The sequence below is a fragment of the Triturus cristatus genome, chromosome 5_1 (assembly GCF_964204655.1).
Source record: "Triturus cristatus chromosome 5_1, aTriCri1.1, whole genome shotgun sequence".
NCBI classification, from domain to species: domain Eukaryota; kingdom Metazoa; phylum Chordata; class Amphibia; order Caudata; family Salamandridae; genus Triturus; species Triturus cristatus.
The window spans coordinates 428354643-428373153 of NC_140587.1; the positions used below are offsets into that span (position 1 = coordinate 428354643).

Consider the following 18511-nt stretch of genomic DNA (forward strand, 5'->3'; position numbering starts at 1 on the left):
AAGAAAATTTGAGCAGAACATTTTGCGTTATACAACGCATATTTCATTATATATTTAATTGAATGATGACCTTACAGTGCACCTGAGTACAACAATATTTCCTGGACCCCTTCAATGATTCCCTCACTATCACCCTACACCAGTGCCCCTTATCTCTCCTTAGTCCCGCTCTTACATATATTTAATTTGTTTTATAGCGCCTCTCATACCGGTGTAGGGTGTCGGAGCACTTTACATCACACAGAAATACAGAGACATTGCAATACACGTGTGTAAATGAGGGTCTAGAAAATTTTACATAAGACAAAGGGGACTAAAGGTGTAGGATTCATGTCATCCATACTGCTAAGCATTTTTTAGGAGTGCTTGGTCTGGAGAAGCATAAACACAGGATTCAGAAAGCAACACAGTGGTTAGAGTTGGCTTTACTAACAAGGATTTATTTCTACTCTAACAAACCCATTTTAGCAGCATAAGGATATTTATTTATTTATATAGTTTTATATAGCGCGAACAAGATCCCGAAGGATATCAGAGAGCTATACAAAAATGATGGAAGGAAGGACATAAAAGCAAAGACGACATAGAGTAAGAATACAAAAAATAAAATAAAAAAAATAACAAGGAATAATCACATAATTACAAGGCAAATAAGACAGGATGAGTAATACAAAAAGCAAGTATATAGCAGGCTAAACAGGAAGGCACACGATGCGGTAAAGAAGAACAGCATCAAATGTTTGTACAATGAATGTAGGATCACCAGCTTTGAGCAGGAGAAACCTAGCCCAATTATGGTAAAAATGTATTCATTAGGACTCTTTTGGCTTCCAGTTTGAAAGCATATATGTACACATAGATATAGAAAGACTTAGAAAAAAAACCGAATTTTCTAACCTGTACCATGTAGTTTGCAAGCAGCCCTTTGATGACACTTCATAGCTCACTGTGCTAGATTATGATTGTAACTCATGAAGTGCACAGTAACAAAAGGGTCTCTCAATGAAAAAAGATGCCAGTTGTACAGAAGTTCTCCCAGTCAGCCATTCACAAGGATGAACATCTGCCAGAAGCTAATGCATTCCTCATGGTGTAGAGAATCTATAGTTCTTTCATGATCCTTGTGTGCAATATAACCAGGAATGGTCTCAGAATTTACTCATGTATGCTCAGAATACAGAAGTGAGAATTAAGACACAAAACATATATGAAAACCTATGCATACTTGGTATTGCATGACTCAGGCAAACGTGCAATGCAGGGGCGGCTGCTCCTCAAGAGCGGAGGAGCGTCACCCCGCCAGTTGCAAACACAGCAGGCACACACAAATAGTGAAACCAATGCCATTTAATTTATAAGTGCAGTGTGATTGCAGGGGGCGGGGCTGAATGCTGTGATTACCAGATTACAGCTGCCCCTGCAGTGCGCATGTCGGGTTGGCCAGCTGGTTTGCTACGGCCAGCCCAACATGCGCATTGCACACCCAGCAATCTGATGGCTGTGAAATAGCGGGGGATTGCTGGCACAGGCCACCAGCCCCAAAATGAGCGCTCGGTTAGCCAACTCCTACCAATCCTGGAGCTGCTCTCATGTTGAGAGCAGTTCCATGATTGGTTGTTAGTGTTCCACTGATGAGGAAGGAAGTCCCTCCCTGTCTTGTTCGAGGATGCTGATATGGGGAGAGTGTGCCGCACCCGGGAAGCAGAAAATATGGTGAGTTATTTTGATAGTTGTAGCCGCCACTGGAGCTACGTAAAAATTATACGATGTATGCTGGTCTGTCTAATAAATACAACACGGTGTTAGTGTACTGAACAATTTTAGTAAAAAAATGAAAATAAAATCGACATATTTCCTTTCATATATGCCCTATTAAAACAGGTCACGTACCAGAAAAAAACGCATGCATCAAAGGACAGGGCAACATGATTATTGAAGATGAACCATCCCAGTAGAAGGCTGTAAATACTTCTCCACAGAGTGTGTAGCTAGGCTAGCAGTGGACGGGATAAGATGTCACCGAATTAGTCATCTCTTAGCGAAATGAGGCGCTGGGCATCGGGCATTCAGTCAAAAAACGGGAATACTGGGCAGCCATCTGTCATTTACATTCTGACTAAATAATTGTTGCACTTGTAGCTCATTTCATCGAACAGTCCACAAGGTGGCGATAACACCACGCATAATTGATTCGGATGCTTTAGGCTTACCAGAAGTACTCTGAACTCAGTTTTCCTGTGTACCTTGTTGCTTGAAATGCGTTTTTTTACTGCCTGACTCCCATCATCCCACGTGTACCAAGGGACTCCTTTCTTTATATAATCCCGACATGCAATCAATGCTTAGATATGTGAAGTGAGACAATAATAAAATATACAACGCAAAATATCAAGTTAGATACGTGATGTAACAATAATAAATAAAAAAAACAGTGATTTACCAGCTGTCGCAAGTAGTCTTGAATTGTGTTTGGATACACAAGCACACTGACTGCAACCAAGGTATTTAGAGCGAAGTCGAAGATCTGGTAACAGAAGAAAGGGATGATCCAGGCGGCGTGTTGCTACAAAGAGAAAAAAGAGTTATTAAAGGATGAATGTAGGCAAGAAAGGGATGTCTCCTACCCTGTCTGGGTGCTACTCCATCTGCAGCAGCGTGTGTAAGTGGACATGCCCCGTCTAGCCTCCTCACCCAAGGCAGCATGGAGACAACCGACCTGTACTGCTTGATGTATCATGTTGTAGGTTGAGTGATTGTGCAGCAAAGGCTCTACAGCACCCGTGTGCTGCTTCGGAACTGGTTATGCTAAGAGGCTTTCACTGTGCAGGTTGGGACCTTGACACAAACTGCATTTTGTAGTATACATAGCCGCGGCCCGTGTAGGTAATAGCAGTGGGGCAATTAGGCCGGGTTGGGGGAGATTCGACAGACGACCACGAGGGAAAATTAAATAAATGATTGTTTTTCACTCGTGGTCGTATGTCCAAATCCCCCGCACCCGGCCCCACCGATCTTACCTGCATGGGCCGTGGCTGGTACAAACCAGGGGGGGCTCCTCCGTTATGGAAGAGGATCGTCCCTCCCTCCCCCGCTAAAACCCAGCAGAGGCAAAGGACAAAATTAAAATCATAATAAAACATTTTTATTATAATTTTATTTTTTGTCCTGCAGGCTAAAACTAAGCCGAGGGAGGGGCGTAGCCACCTACACTGACACTGCAGTTGTAGCAAAAAGGAGGCGGGGGGATGGCACTAACAAGTGCTCATGATGGTTTGGCTGGCCCTCTGGGGCCGGGCAAACCGCCATGCGCACTTTGCCTTTCTCCACCTAGGTGCGTTGTACAGCTGGGTGGAGAAACTAGCACAGGCGCCCAGCCTATGTCTGAGCGCTGAACCGAAGCGCTCAGACCAATCCCAGTGCTGCTCTCATGCTGGGAATCAACAGCGCTGGGATTGGGAGCTGGGAGCCTGCTCAGTGTGCAGCAGCTCCTGGACATCCGGACGGCGAGTATCGGGAGGAAGGCGGCGGCCGTCGGAGCACGTTTTCTTTCTTCATAATTCTTTTTTTGTTGTTGCTTGTGTTCACCCTCCCCCCACTCTACCACTTTGCAATACGAGTGGGCGCTCCTGCTTCAGACATTCTATACAATGCTATTCACCAACCAATGTATGGACCGTCTGCTTCTGTCCCTCCCATCATTTTCTGTTTGCACATCTCTGCCCTGACTGCGGAGTTTTCACACAGGTAAGTATATGTTTTAGTAGTAAATGTGGGTAGGAGAGGTTGGAATAGATGGAAAATTGGGAATACTTACTACTATAATAGGTGGGATTCAGGGTGATGTAAGGAGGGGTTGGGGGAAAGGTTTAAGTGTAGGGAGGCACGTCTACCTACCCACAAAAGAGTAAGCCCATTGCTACTCACAAACTGCCCTTCTAAAGTTACTAAAGCTAAAAAGGGAGAGAAAATGGAAGCAAATTACTCCAAGCCAGAGCAGTAAGTCAAGCACCACACATGCCCAGCACCCTCCCATAGACATCAATGGAGGTAGGGACTTAAAGTAAAACCCTGTAGGAAATAATGTTATATTAATTTAAAATAGTTAAAAATATGTATGAATATAATTGAATGTAAAAATAAAAATATCATAAATGATTTTACACTAATATTTAACATGAAAATATTGTTACTAATGTTTTCAAAGTTTAACATACTTTTCTACTTCTCCCTATACTTTACCATAGGGAGATCTCCGCAGTTGGGCGGAGATCTCCGTTTGGTAAAGTATAGGGAAAAGTGATGTATGGAATTAATTTAAATTAATTTAATTATATTTTAATAAAATGTACTGTTACATTATTTAAAATATATATATATATATATAATATAATATATAATCATTCATATTTCTAACTATATTATATCATTTAATTTGATTTAACATTATTTCGTATAGAGTTAACATTTAAGTCCATGCATCCATTTTTTTCTATGTGAAGGTGTTACACAATACCATCGGTTGGCCATGTGTGTTGCTAAACTTGCTACTGTGTTTTTTCAGTAGTAACTTATACTCATAAGTTTGACCCCACCCACTTTTCCAGCGGGTGGAGACATGCAAGTCTACATTTTTTAATAACTTAACACTGAGATTTTGTGAATAACCCAATGATGTAAAGTTCAGCAAAAGTGCAAGAGTAAATTACACATGTACGTTACACACAAGTTTAAATTACCTTTGAAAATAGCCTCCTTTGTTTTTAGAACATAACTATAAATCCATTTCCAAAGCCAGATAATACCAATGGGGAATTACTTGAACTTTTTTAGTACATTTAAACATTTAGCACAGATGAAAATGGAGTAAACGTTATTGATAATGCAACCTCTTGCATGATCACTCATCGGTTGGTATAGGTGTACACTATGCAATTAATAGTTTCTGCGGTATATTAGCTGCTGCAGGATCCTAATTTGGAAATATCTGGTGACCATTTAAGTATATAATATTGTTTAAATTAATTTGACTCTGATGGTTTTAAATATTTGTTTTTTTTATTTACTGGTGGGCACCCACCACTACCGTGAGACATTGTAATGCAATAGTTATCTGCAATCAACTAATATAAAAAGCATATGCAAAGTTATGTGGCAATATATTATTTTCTTACTATATTAACACGTCCTAAATCCATATAAGAGCTCTTCATATCTTATAAACATTGCAACAAAAACACAACCACTACATAAACAACATACAAATGACTAACCTATAGTAAAACAACTTTTTGTGTTGGAAGAATTGATCATTAATCAAAATATTATTAGAAAACCTAACAACGTATTGTAATGAGCTTTACTGAATTACCTTATAAGCTCCATATGTCGCCATAGCACAGATCAAAATCATCAGAAGAGAAATTGCAGTCGCAATGCACACATCTACAAAAAAAGGTTGAGGTGAATCATTAAGTCATCATGTGACATCGGAGAGAAATATTCACAATAATAGTCAATCGGTTGTTTTATTTTTCACTTATGTGTGTACCATGCCAGTGATAGGTGATGCGATACAGAATGCACTTTAGTGTCACTATGGACATTTTCCTGGCCAAAAGGAGAGGGCCCTAGAAAGTCAAAGTAGCCAGGAGTAAAACAGTCTCCTGAATTACTAAGCTGCTGTCTAGAAATAAGGTATGCAACTCTTTGTTCTTAAGCACACGAGACACATAACTAAAACAATACAACAGACCACATTTCTTAGAAGCTACTGGGAAGGAAAACCAAACCATGTGAGCTCTATTGACCAATCAATGTCACACACGTGATATTCAGGCTTTACTGTTTTCAGTTTCTATTTGTTGTGAATTCTGCTTTCAAAACTTGTAAAAAGCAGTGGTTATTGCTTCTTACCTGTCTTGTGCTGTGATAATTTACAGGGACAGTGTTGTCTGCTTTTACTTCCTTCCTTCATTCATTACTATTGTCCATTTTTCACTTTTTCTTTCTTTCTCTTTCATCAACCCTTTTCTTGCTTTTTTATGTAACTCTTCATTATTTTCTGACATCCCTCTGTAGCTTGGTCTCTAACAGACTTCTCTTTCATTTAACAGTCTTGCACCGTGGAACACACTGGCCTGTCTGGCATGGTGCAGTTGGTGCATATACAGTTTATTTTGAGTCAGCTACTGTTGTGATTCCTGGGCTAAATTTCCAGTTACAGCTCGATGAAAGGGTAAAACCCATAGATCAGCATATTCCAATGACAGTTCTGAAGCATCTTTTAGTTTGTAGTCAGCTTAGGAGGAGCATGTGCTTATCAAGACCACCAGTTCATGCCCCTACTTAACGCATGACCACTGAATGAAGATTAAGCCTGGAAAGCGGCAAGTGAATAAAAGTCCCAGATACCACAGCACTGGAACTGGGCAGGGCTGGATGGGGCCAGTATGGATAATAAGTGTTTCATATTTCTAGAAGAAACCAATCCAACACCGGTAAAGTAATATACCAGAGCTTTAGACCAACCCAAGCTCTGTGTGGATCTGTGCTCAAGGTTGTTAGAATACCTTTAGATATATGAGGCTAGAGGTAAGAAAGTTGCAATTCTATTAAAGACCTGAAGGTGAGAATGATCCCAGCCAGTTGCTGAAATAGGTATCAGGCGGGGAACCCTGTATTAAATAAGCCATTTCATTGATTTACTTATTTTTGGTATTCCCAGGTTTCCTTTCAAATGTAGGCGCATCACAGGCAGAGATGCCCATCCAAGGTCTGTGAAGACATTCTTCGGATGAAGCGCATGGCCAAGAAGGGTGGCCAGATGTGACTAGAAGTTTGGACCAATGCACGGTATTGATGAAGGACTGGTCACGTGTTATCTTCCAAGGGTATCTGTGCACTGCAAGCTGTAGGCAAATGGGACAGAGCTGACCAACTGGTGTTGTCACCACCACACCATGCCTTTAGCGACGTGCAGTGGTAACTTATTTGTTTTCCGGAGTGTTCTGTTACTCTTTACTTATAGGACGTCATTAAGATGATTGCCTTTGGATGCCGACAGGTGGACACTACCCGACTGCCCACACAGTTCAAGAAACATGAACCTTTATTTGTAGCCATTTTCAAGCATTTAGGCTCTCATTATGAGTTGCCCATGGTCGCATGCGTGAAATATCATGCCCGATAAAAACCTAACACCAAGGTGTCCGGTATTTATCAGGCACGATAATTATCACGTCACAAGTTTTTTAGGAATAACATGGGACATTTACCTGACATTTGATCTGCTGTAATTTTACAAGAAATCATAATTCGTCCGACTTGTAATGAGGGCCTTAGTATTGTGCATATTTGCTAAAGGAATCTTCGAGTAGCCCTGGCTATTTAGCCAACATCGCTCTGCATGCTGGGATTTTTATGGCCATTCCTATAATGGTAAAAAGGAATGTTACAGCATTCAGAATTATTACATTTATTAAAAGGTGAAGGTGTCACACGTAACATGAGCCCATTTAGTGGCTATGTAAAAAGAAATCTTAAGATTAAGTGATTCTTATACTGTCATGGACAACACGTATTTCTGAAGCTGTCATGTTCTTTGCACATTAAACTCTAGTCCAACCTGAATTTTCCATTAAAGGGCATGTAACAGAATGAAACATGTGTATCTCAGTTTGAGACATTTTGGGGCATTCTCCATTTGAAGGTTTAATAACAGTAAGAGATCTCAGAGGGCTAATATATGAACTGCAGAGGACTCTGTGCAGCTCCCTTGCAGACATCAATGTCAAATGCCTGCTGGAAGGGAGGGCAGGTAGGTAAGTGACTGAGTGAGTCCATACTGTGTGCGTAAAGTGTGTGCATTTGATGAAATAACAGTTGACCCTAGCCACCATAGATAAAAGGCCTCATTTAGAGTATGGCGTTCGACCCGCGGGTCTGCCAGGCCAGTGGAGGCTATGGACTCCACTCCCTGCGCAGAGGATACCCTGCCATATTTAGAGATCCACCTGAGGGGATCTCACTGCCTTCAGTGGAACTGAATCTGCAGTGGCTCTATTGAAGGCACTGAAGCTTTGCCAAGAAAGCACCAAATTGGATGTGTTCACTCGGCATAGTTTTTTGTTTTCTGAAAACAAACTCCCAACAAGGAAGTATGTTTTCAGTAAACAAAGGAACAATGGCCCCTTATGTGCAGGGAGTGGTCTATCTGTACATGGAGGGCAGCTGTGCCTTTTCCCTACCAGCAATCACCATACCTGGCATGGCTGCCCCAGTAGGAATAATGGGTACTGTGGTGCATTGTAGAATTCGAATAGCGCTTATTATCCCAGTGTGGAGTGCTGAACCGCTTACCACATGGATAGCAAGAAACACCCTGTGAGATGAGTGTTGGAAAGGTGTTGTTTTTGATCTGAGCCTATATAAGAAGTGTTTTGTTGTCATAAGAGTAGCGGGATGCTCAGTATGTGTACACCCAAGGTGAATGGGTAATCAGAGATGCCCCTGTAATCCGTAGGACAACCTGCACCAGGCAGAGATAATGGAGAATTGGTAAAAGGATGGCAAAAGGGTGAGAATTGGAATTGGTGACATGAGCAGAAGCGATGCACATTTTGTATGAGTGACAGGTAAGTCAGTCCACCCTAAAATGGACAGAGTGACAGTCTCTATGGCCTGGCAGCCCGTGGCAGACTGGCTGTGAGGTCAAAGGTTTATGTTGGCAGAGCCAGAGGGAGCTGCAGATGTGGCGGGAGGGAGCACCACATATTTATGGTGGTGCACCCACCGTGCCAAACTCTAAAGGACCCACAGTGTCTTTAAATGCTGCTTCCCAAAATATCCATGCCTGAGTTTTCTGAAAACCACTTTGCAAACTTTTATTTAAAGCATACAAATGTTTATCCAGGGTTACTAGGCCTCCATGTGACTAAGGGCCTCATTATGATGGCGGGCGGGAACGCCCGACTAGCTGTCGGCAGTCCCGCCATTGTTATTAGGATGTGACCGCCTTCTAGGCGGTTGTAATATGTATCTTATGTACTTTGGCGTGTGCTGCGGGCTGCAGCACACGCCGCAATACAAAAAACATATTTCAAACATCCCAGCACTATGTGGCAGGCTCCACGCGGGGCCTGCCACATGGTGCAGGGATGTTTAGGGGGGCACCATAGGTGCTCCCCAGGGCCCCTTGGCAAAAGTCCAGGGGGAAAGGTGGGACCCGCTATGGCCCCCAAGTCACTTTCCGTCTGCCTTTTCATGGCGGGTTAACTGCCATGAATCGGCTGGTGGAAACTAGCTGTGTAATCCCTATGGGGGTGCCTGAGCAGTCACCGCCAACATTGTAGGGATTACAGTCTGCTCCTTGAGCCCATCGGATTACTGGCGGACGGTCTCTCCGCCCGCTGACCATCTGCCCGCCATCCTAATGCAGCGGGCAGTCTTGCGTGGTTGGATGGCAGTGGGACCGCCACCGACAGCCTGATGGTGGCGGTCCCACTGCCATAGAAATGAGGACCTAAGTTCTACCCAAATTCTTCGGAAACATGACCCCCAGATCCCCATGTAAAGTGGGCTTCAGATCCTCTCATGTTAGACCAATGTTTGTGATTTAAATGTGGCTCACAATAATGGTCAATAAAATTCTGAGAGCGAGCCCCTAATGCCACTATATACTCATTGGTGTTATAGAAAATAATAATGTGTTCTTTAAAAACGAGATAATGACACACATTTGGCTCCCTAATCCTTGTACATAAGAGGTGTGAATGTAATGGTATTCAAATTGTAGACCTAATAAGGATGGAGGGCTGAGTTGACCCTGCTAAGATTCTTCATCAAAAATCTTCATTCTTTCAACCATTTCCTGTAGATAGTTTCCTCCGTGTAGAATGTAAAGGATTCCTTATGTCAATCGTAGATGTGTGATTTTCCTTTTACACGAGCTAGGAACATTGTCATTTTCTTACAGACACACATGAATTCCTGCTGTTAAGAAATAAGCTCCTGGGCTCTGAGCCAGGTCGTGCAGTATTGGAATAATTCATGAATTTCAGTTTAGAACTGGTGGTAAAACCTAGGAACCTTAAGTAGTGAATGTGCAAAACTGCGATGTAATAGGATTAATTTGCCTGCTGGAGAGTACTGCACTCAGTTACCCTGATTGCTCTCTCTGAGGGGTTAGTAATAAAGCACCGTCCAGGGCTCCATCTAACACCAGTGAAGTCCAGGCCGGGTTAAGCCGCGTAGTTGCTAGAGACAGAGCTCACACAAGCTTTGAAGCTACAGAGCTCTAGACACTGGGGACAGTGTTGTAGCTCCTTATAAGGGACTTAGGAGGTTGAGACCAGAGAATGGCCGACCAACATGGAGACGCCTCAGAGGCAAGGCAGAGACAACATCCCACAGGGCAGTCTGCATTCTGTTACCTGTTCAACTACTACACCAATCACTTTAGAGATGGAGGATTATCTTCATATTGGCATTCTGACGCTGCCCCCCATAGAAATGGTGGCACAGACGGAGACAGCTTATCTAGAAGGTACAGCCATTACACTTCTGTGTGATGGAACCTGTTCTCATCCGCACTGAATGCAAATCATCAATTTAAGACTGAATGGCTGCCTTCCAGTGTGATTCACTTGAAGCCATCTGAGTATCTTACACATAAACGTATTGGCCCAAGTCACAATCCATAAATGAACACCCACAGGTCTACAGCCTCGCTTTGTGGAAACCACAAAATTCTCCATATCCTTCAACAGCATGTACGCATGCATGTATATATGTGTGTGTATTTCTATAGCACAAATCTAGCCATTAGGCAGCGGAGCACTGTACATACAGGTTACACCACCACAAACGTGGTGGATATCCTATTCACCTTATTATATGAGCATTATGTTCTATGGCTCTTGTCACATGATGGGCAGGATATCAACAATGCTTGTGATGGAAAATCTAGTCCACTAACCTCTAAATCAGGCCATAAACTTGAATGTAATTTTCTAACAAAAGCTCTCTCGAAACTAGGATAAGAATTGTATATCTTTACTGAATGTCACAGGCACCAGCTGTCACTGAGGGTAAAATGTACAGTCTCAAATGAAGTGATCAGGGGCAACCACTGAGATGAGAATGGTGCATGTTCATCAGAATCCAACATGCACAAACTCCCACTCTGAAGAAATGCCCTGCTGGCAAGCAACACAGACCTTCAGCTTCCAACTCCCACTCAAAGGAAGACTTTTCCAGACAAGGGACAGGGTTTTCAACATTGACCAAAGTGCCGACACCAGTATCTGGGGTCTTAACTGGCCGGGCTCAGTGACAGAGCATTGACCCAGGGGTGTAGCTTCGGGGCGTGGTGTTTGACGTGATTCATCCCCCCCCGCAATAAATATATTTTCTGATGCATAGTTGGGTTCAAGTGGTTTCAGTCGGGTAGAGTGAGGTGTCTGTCGGATTGATCAGAGATTTTTACATATACAGAGACAAAAACGCACACACAGTCTCTCTCTGTTATGAAAGTCGTCAAAAATGTTTTTTTTTTTGTTTCAAAATCTTGGGTTTTCTCTAACTTAGTAACCCTAACAAAATGCATTCCTCTCCCTTTCTCCTGCCCTTTAAGCCCCTCTCATGCGCCCTCGTGTTGTATAATGTATTAGAACATTAAATGTCAGGATGATTGTTGGAAAATCTGATGCTGCCACCCCCAATCTCACTTACCAAGCTATGTCCCTGCAGTTACCCACTGCCAATTCCCCCATATCCACCCCCCTCGTCTGCCAAGCCATTCATCTCTTTAACAGACGTAAAAGTACAAGACAATATATACAGGCATAATAAAAAAAAACATAAAAACATTGTAAACACAAGTAAGATAAGAATGTTCTAGCAACGATAAAATCAGACAATCTGAAACAGGCATAATGGCATTCCCTAAGCAGATGTAAAAGAACAGTTACCATCTACATATATATTCCTAATTTTCACAGTGCACCTGCTATGCTTGATCCCTGCATAGCAAGTCTGCTTTGACCCCAGCTGCTGTAAAAATATCAGAGCAATTTTGTGCTGTGTAACACTGGCAGCTCCAATTCTTGGCCAAGAATCGTTTACGATAAGTACTGTACAAGGTGCAAAACAGCATGAAGTGTGAAGTGCTTTGTACAGGAGGATTATCACAAGGACATTTAGGAAGATTTGCAAACCAAGGGGCATATTAGCAAGACCGGCAATGGAAACTGCCGCTAAAACGGCGATAATGGGCTTGATAATATGCTCTATGGAATTCCAATTGAAGCCCATGTTAGATGTCCTTCACATCTAACATGGGCTTCTATGGGAATTCTCAAGGGCATATTATCAAGCCCATTATCGCCGTTTTAGCGGCAGTTTTCTGCCGCTAAAGCGACGGTAATTTTATCGCCTGTCTTGATAATATGCCCCTAAATTCCATACGTTCGGAATGGAAACAGAAAGCGCAAAGTGTTAAATCTAAGACATATGGGGCAAAATCTATATTGGGGATTCCGTGCTAAATCTAAATAAGGCTCCGTCTTTGTATTCGATAAAAGAAATACTAGACAACCGACTTTTGCCCTCATAATGCACACACTTTCACAATGAGTGGGTAACAGGTGAACAAGATATTTTGATGTGTTGTCTATACGCTTAGGACTTGTAAAAATCTCGGGGACCCTCAAGGTACTGACGGAATGCTCAACATAGTTTAACTAAGGGAATGCTAACATGTTGCTAGCAGTCTTGAATGACTGCCAAAGAGAAGCTGGTTTCGCCATAATACCAACGGCCGTACTTTAATCTAGATAGCTCAGGGCCACCTCGAAATGGCATACATGTGATGAGCAGGCTTGTCGAACGACTGGTACATATAAACTGGTACTCTACCTTCTGTAAAATTTCAACATCGATATACCTCTATGAACCCGCCCCGTATTGGCCCATAGTGACACATTTCTTAATTTGTAGTATCCCTTTAACTGGTTTATAATGCAGCTTAGAAGCAAAACGAAAGGCTTACTCTACGGTTCTGTGCAACTGTTAAGTCAATGAATTAAGTCCCCAGGTTAATGTAGAATCAAACGGGATTCCTAGGTATGTGAAAGTTTTAACTTCAGCTACCAGGACTCCCTCTACATAGCGGGACTTTGACTTTGTGTTTTTAGTTCCACTTGCCATAATGAAGGAGTTGGATAAGTTTGTTTTTAAATCTAAGTCCTTCATGAAACATATAAAGGCAGCCGCGGTCCGTGCAGGTAACAGCGGTGGGGCCGCGTTGGGGGGATTTTGAGGGACGATGCTGAGAGAAAATTAAATAAATAATTAATTTTCCCTCTGCACCGCCCCACCGCTGTTACCTGCACGGACCGCGGCTGTATAAAGGAGACTAATAGGCTTTGCTGACCATTTGCAGTCCTCAAGATGAAGACCACATCGTCTGTGTAAAAAAGGACTGGGATTGGCCATTTTCCCAGTTGTGGCACGTCTTTTCCAGCTGTGGTCAAGGGTTTTTCTAACCAATTAATAAAGATGTTAAATAAAAAGGGCTAGTACCGGCTGTGGACCTTAAGTAGACAGAACATTCTTCATTTGGCCCACATAGAACTCTAGCCAATGTTTCCCAGTGTATACGTCTCAGCAATGTGACTAGGCCTGTTCTAACCCCATACTTCCCATAAGAGTCTACAGTTTATAACAATTTACTGTGCCAAACGCACAGGTGAGGTCCATAAATGCCATGTGAATGGCTCATCGCCTGGGTTTGAAATATTTCCAATGAAGAGGTAGAGATCTAAGCATTGCTCTACAGTCCCCAGAGCCAGGTGGAACCCAAACTGTACTTCAGAAAAGACAGTGGTTTCCACTGCCCTTGTCTCCAGTCTTGTGAGAAGTATTCTACTCAGAATGTTTATGGTGAAATTCAATAAAGAGACGGACGGTAACATTTGGGCAAATTGCTAGGCCCTATTTTTAAAGGTGGGCACTATGACTGCCTCCTTCCATGATGCTAGAAATGAGCCAAATGTAGATGCTCTAATTACGCTTGTAAATACTGGGGCCTAAAGGGGTGATTCTTTTTCAACACGTCCATAGGGATGCCGTCTGAGCCCAATGGCTTTTCCAGGGGTAATGTTCTTGATTGCCAAGGTAAACGTCTTTCTCCTCTATTGTACAACTTAAGGCTAATGAGGTTACATTGTCAAGTGATTCAACATCTTGAGTGAGAGGATAAGTCATTGGTTGGCCAGGGTAACTCGATCAACCCAAACATCAGCAGGGATTAGGCACTCCACCTTGGGGATATCGAGGGCTGTACAATTGTTTTGAAGATTTACCATTTTTCAAAAACCCAGACTATCCTTTGCCTTCCCTGCTGCTTCCAGATCCTCCCAAGCCTTGAATCTAATCTCTCCCCTCCTTATGGCTATAGCATTCTTATAAATATGCCTGGATGCTTCAATATCACTCTGAGACCATGGGCACTTCTTAAGAGCTAATCTAAGCTGTTTGTGTGCTGCTGGCATACTGTATTAAATCACTGCCACTGGCTCCTTGAGGCTTTCTGGGCTTTTACCATTGAGGATACAGAAATGCACTAACAGCTAAAAGAATCTAAGATAATACAGGGGTCTGCATCATGGGCCATACATACCCCAAGTAATTCTTTACGAGTTTTTACAAGAGCATATTAAAATTATTCCCCGATTTCTTTTGTTCCATTTTAGTCTGACACCTTTGTTTTTGGAACGTTCAGTGACCCGCGCCTCATCAGGTCTACTCTTACCCCTCATGTTTATAATAGTAGACTATGCGGGTTATGGCTGCTTACACAATTGGCATGAACTCTAAAGTTGGACAACATGGGAACTGTGTTGATTTTAAAATAAAATATATTGTGCTTTCTGAACCAGTACAATTAAACACAGGAACTTGAACTGATATTTTTAATTTTTAACTCATTTAGTGCTTCACCACAAGTAACGTGTTTAAAATGTGTCTGTTCTACCCCACTCGTGTCCATCAAACCACATATGGGTGTGTTACTAATTTTGCATAAAGGAATGTTAAAACCTCCTACTCACACCATTAAAGTCGGCCTTTTACATTTCCCGATAAAGCTCACAATAACAATATTAATTTCGTCAACTGCCTGGGTAGGTCTATGATCAAAATTGTTATAGTATACATTACCCAAAATAACATCAGGGGACATAGAGAGCTTCAATAGCAGCATTTGATTCAATTACAAGGTCCGCTAACTTGACCAAAACAAAAGTAGCCAGAACCCCTTTAGCTCAGCGCACAGTGGACAAAGTTGCCAGGTTGCGCAAGGCATAAGAAAGATTCAATTGGAAGTCATACATTGTCCACGTTTCTTGGCAAAAATTATATCAAATCCATTCTGGCCAGCCAATCAGGGTTACTCAATCTAGATCGTATTCCTGCGATATTCCATGAGAGCAGTTTAGAGCCCCGACTGCAAAACTCCTCCCAGAGTAAGTAGTGATTCAACAAAGTTATCACAAGGTTCTTGTGGATTCACAGTGTGGATTATTTCGGTTTGCTTGGCCCGTGGCTGCACGGATTTTGCAGCATCAAAAGGCAAGAGTCAGTCTATTTGTTCCAGAGACTCAAGCGATTCACAGGTGTTTCTTGGGGGTCAGGCCTTGGAGAGTTACTTTGTCTGTAGCACTGATAGCAAGATCCATGTGAATGGACTAGAGGATAAATATTGATTCTACTGGGTGAGCTGGCCAAATATTCCAATCCTCATAGCAAGCTTCTTGCAACACAAAACTCTTTTAAAATTGATTACCGCACAGACACCCAGGGTATTTTTAGGGCCGTTGCCAATCCACTCAATATTGCTGACCAGGAGAAGTTTCCAAACAGGTCATGTGCCCACCCCGAAATTTCTTTATCCAATGAACCACCTTGTGTTTTTAGAACAAAGCACTCCTCTCTCTTAGTTACACCCGTGCAGGTATGTCCTCTAAGATAATAACATAGAGGGTACAATCTGGGGGCAGTTGTAAATGGTCCTTACTTCCTAGTTGGCTTACTATTGATCCATCCATGAGTTTTCAGATATGTGTGGAGAGTTGGAGTTGCCTCACCTAATTGATTCCCTTGTAGCAGGTATTCATTTGAACTCAGCCTCAATCGTTTGCCGGGTGGTTTGTATTCTTTGAGAGACAGGGGGCAATCTTGGCCAGAGTCTAATGTTTGGGTATGTTGCAATAGGTCAGGTAAATGATCTTGCTTGGTTAATTTTGTTTGAATTGTTAGTTTGTCATGCAGGATTTTTAATTTGCATTGAATCTCTATACAGTAGTCCTTAATCTCTCCCCCAACTTTGCAAAACATTTGATGCAATGCTCTGTCATGCTATTTTGTAAGCCTCTCATGTTCCTCAAATTGTTCCTTCTCTGTTGTGCAGCTTGTTCTTGGTTTTGGAGGGCGTTGATGCCATCAATGAATAAAGTTCTATCATAGCACTCTTCTGTTCCATTCTGATTGGAGGGTTGTGGCATCTTTTTTCTTTTCCTTTTGGGAGGAGGGAACTAGGTAGCACTATGTTCCCACCGATGATGGCAGACAAGGGATGCAAGGATTAGATGTTGCTTTCTTGCCTCTTTTATGATTGGCATAAAGACCTTAATGTCCTAATATGGCAGCCCCTGCCCTCCTAGGCACAATTCCTGGGCTTGAGCTTTTTATCGGACTCATATTGAGAGAGTGATTTGACTGCCAATGCACTGCCTCAATCCTCTCCTCGACAAGTCCGGTTTCATTATTAACTGACCCCATAACTGTGGTGAGATAGCTAGTAATTGGCACGGTTGTTGTACCTGCATTGTTCTTTGCGCCACTTGTTGAGTTAGCTTTCCTCTTGCCCATGGGCATTAGGTGTGTGAGAAAGAAACGGTAAGAAATAAACCAACTGCTGAGTTGCAAGCATTGTTGAGACAGTGTTTCAGGCTAAAGTAGAGTGGCCCAACCCAGCCTCCTCCAGGTTCAGAGCACTGCATCATGGGTTCCCGCTCCACATGCAGGCAAGGAATTGTGGGCTACGTAGTCCTCTGGTGTCTGCCCTGCAGAGCTCTCTGGCATCCCGCACAGTAGGAATCAACACAGCACTTTGCAGTACTGCATCATGGGTTTCCACCTCACAATCAGGCAGGGAACTGTGGACTTGGTCCTCTGGTGTCTGCACTGTAGAACTATCTAGTGTCCCCTTCTACAAATGACTAGAATTACACAGATAATAATAATGCACTTCAATGGACAGTTAATCACGTCTCGTTCCAGGGTACCTCATTGTGGCTACTACTGGGATCCTCTGGAGTCCTCCCCAGGGTTTTGGGGGTACTGGAGGCCGCACAGAAGCCAGATGAGGCCCGCCCTGGGGTCCCAGGCCGTTAATCAGTGGCGGGGGCGGATAAGTGCCAGGCACCGGCGCACAGTTGTGTGCAGGCGAGCTAATGCGCGCACTCCTGGGGCTCTCCTGTCCTTCCCCAGCAGAGACCTCCTCCATCTCCGTCTCCAACCAGCTCGCACTCTCTCCTCCAGTTTAAGGTGGAACACCTGGATCCGTCTATGAAATGTTTTCATTGTATTTCATTGTGTCGCGCCCATGACCCTCAATCCAACCACTGAACCTGTATCATATCTCTCGATCAGAGCACATTTGGTATGCAGAACCGTCTTGCATGTTTATTTCCATATTATCTCAAGTGTCAGCAATTTGGGAACTTCTTTGTACTCTCTGACTTTGGAAAGTCTTATGGCAGAGGTGGCCCAGGGGTGTACTATGGGTTTTAGAGTCTCTTCATTAACCATGGAAGGCGTTGGCTGAACAGTCAGATACTGGGCTAGGGTGATAAGTCTTATAAGTCACTGAGTTCGGGAAATATTGGGTCGGCTTATGCAGTAGTATTGAGGTATATTTCTTAATTCTATCTGTTTTGTCTTTTCATGCCCCCCCCCCCCAACCAAATATAAGCCTCTCTTTCTGCTGGGGCTTGTGCCGTAAATGTTGAGAATGTTAAAACTTATGAGGCATGCATTATATATGCTATTAGAACATTGGAATGTTGAGCAATCCATTGAAAACAATGGAGTGCTCCAGGCTTCTAATGGCAGGTAGAAGCCTGGAACATCAACATTCCAATGTTTAACGAAGGCCTCACGGGGCCCGAGGCGATTTCGACACCCTCGGGCTCCAGGAGGCCTTTGTTTTACAAATTAGAGCATTCTGCCCTCTAGGGGCTTAATGTTCTAATAGCCCTAGAGCCCTCCGTAGGAAGCTCTACCTGCCATTAAAGGCCCACTCCCTTGAACGCTGGAGTGGGCCTTTAATGGCCGGTAGAGCCCGCTACAGCGGGCTCTGAGGCTATATTAGAACACTGGAATATTGAAAGCTCCGCTGAAGACAATGGAGTGGTCAGGGAAAGTAATGGCTATCATTGGCCTGCGGCTC

At 43.0% G+C, this 18511-nt stretch overlaps 1 protein-coding gene across 1 annotated transcript in view; it reads right to left on the bottom strand.

Annotated features, from left to right (window-relative positions):
- Nucleotides 1-18511, bottom strand: part of LAPTM4B (lysosomal protein transmembrane 4 beta) — a 400646-nt gene that overhangs the window by 224144 nt on the left and 157991 nt on the right. Inside the window, exons 3-4 of the mRNA XM_085605210.1 lie at nucleotides 5369-5442; nucleotides 2441-2563 (exon numbers count right to left, since the gene is read on the bottom strand). Of these exons, the coding sequence (XP_085461336.1) occupies nucleotides 2441-2563; nucleotides 5369-5442 (197 nt within the window). The remainder of the gene's footprint in view (nucleotides 1-2440; nucleotides 2564-5368; nucleotides 5443-18511) is intronic.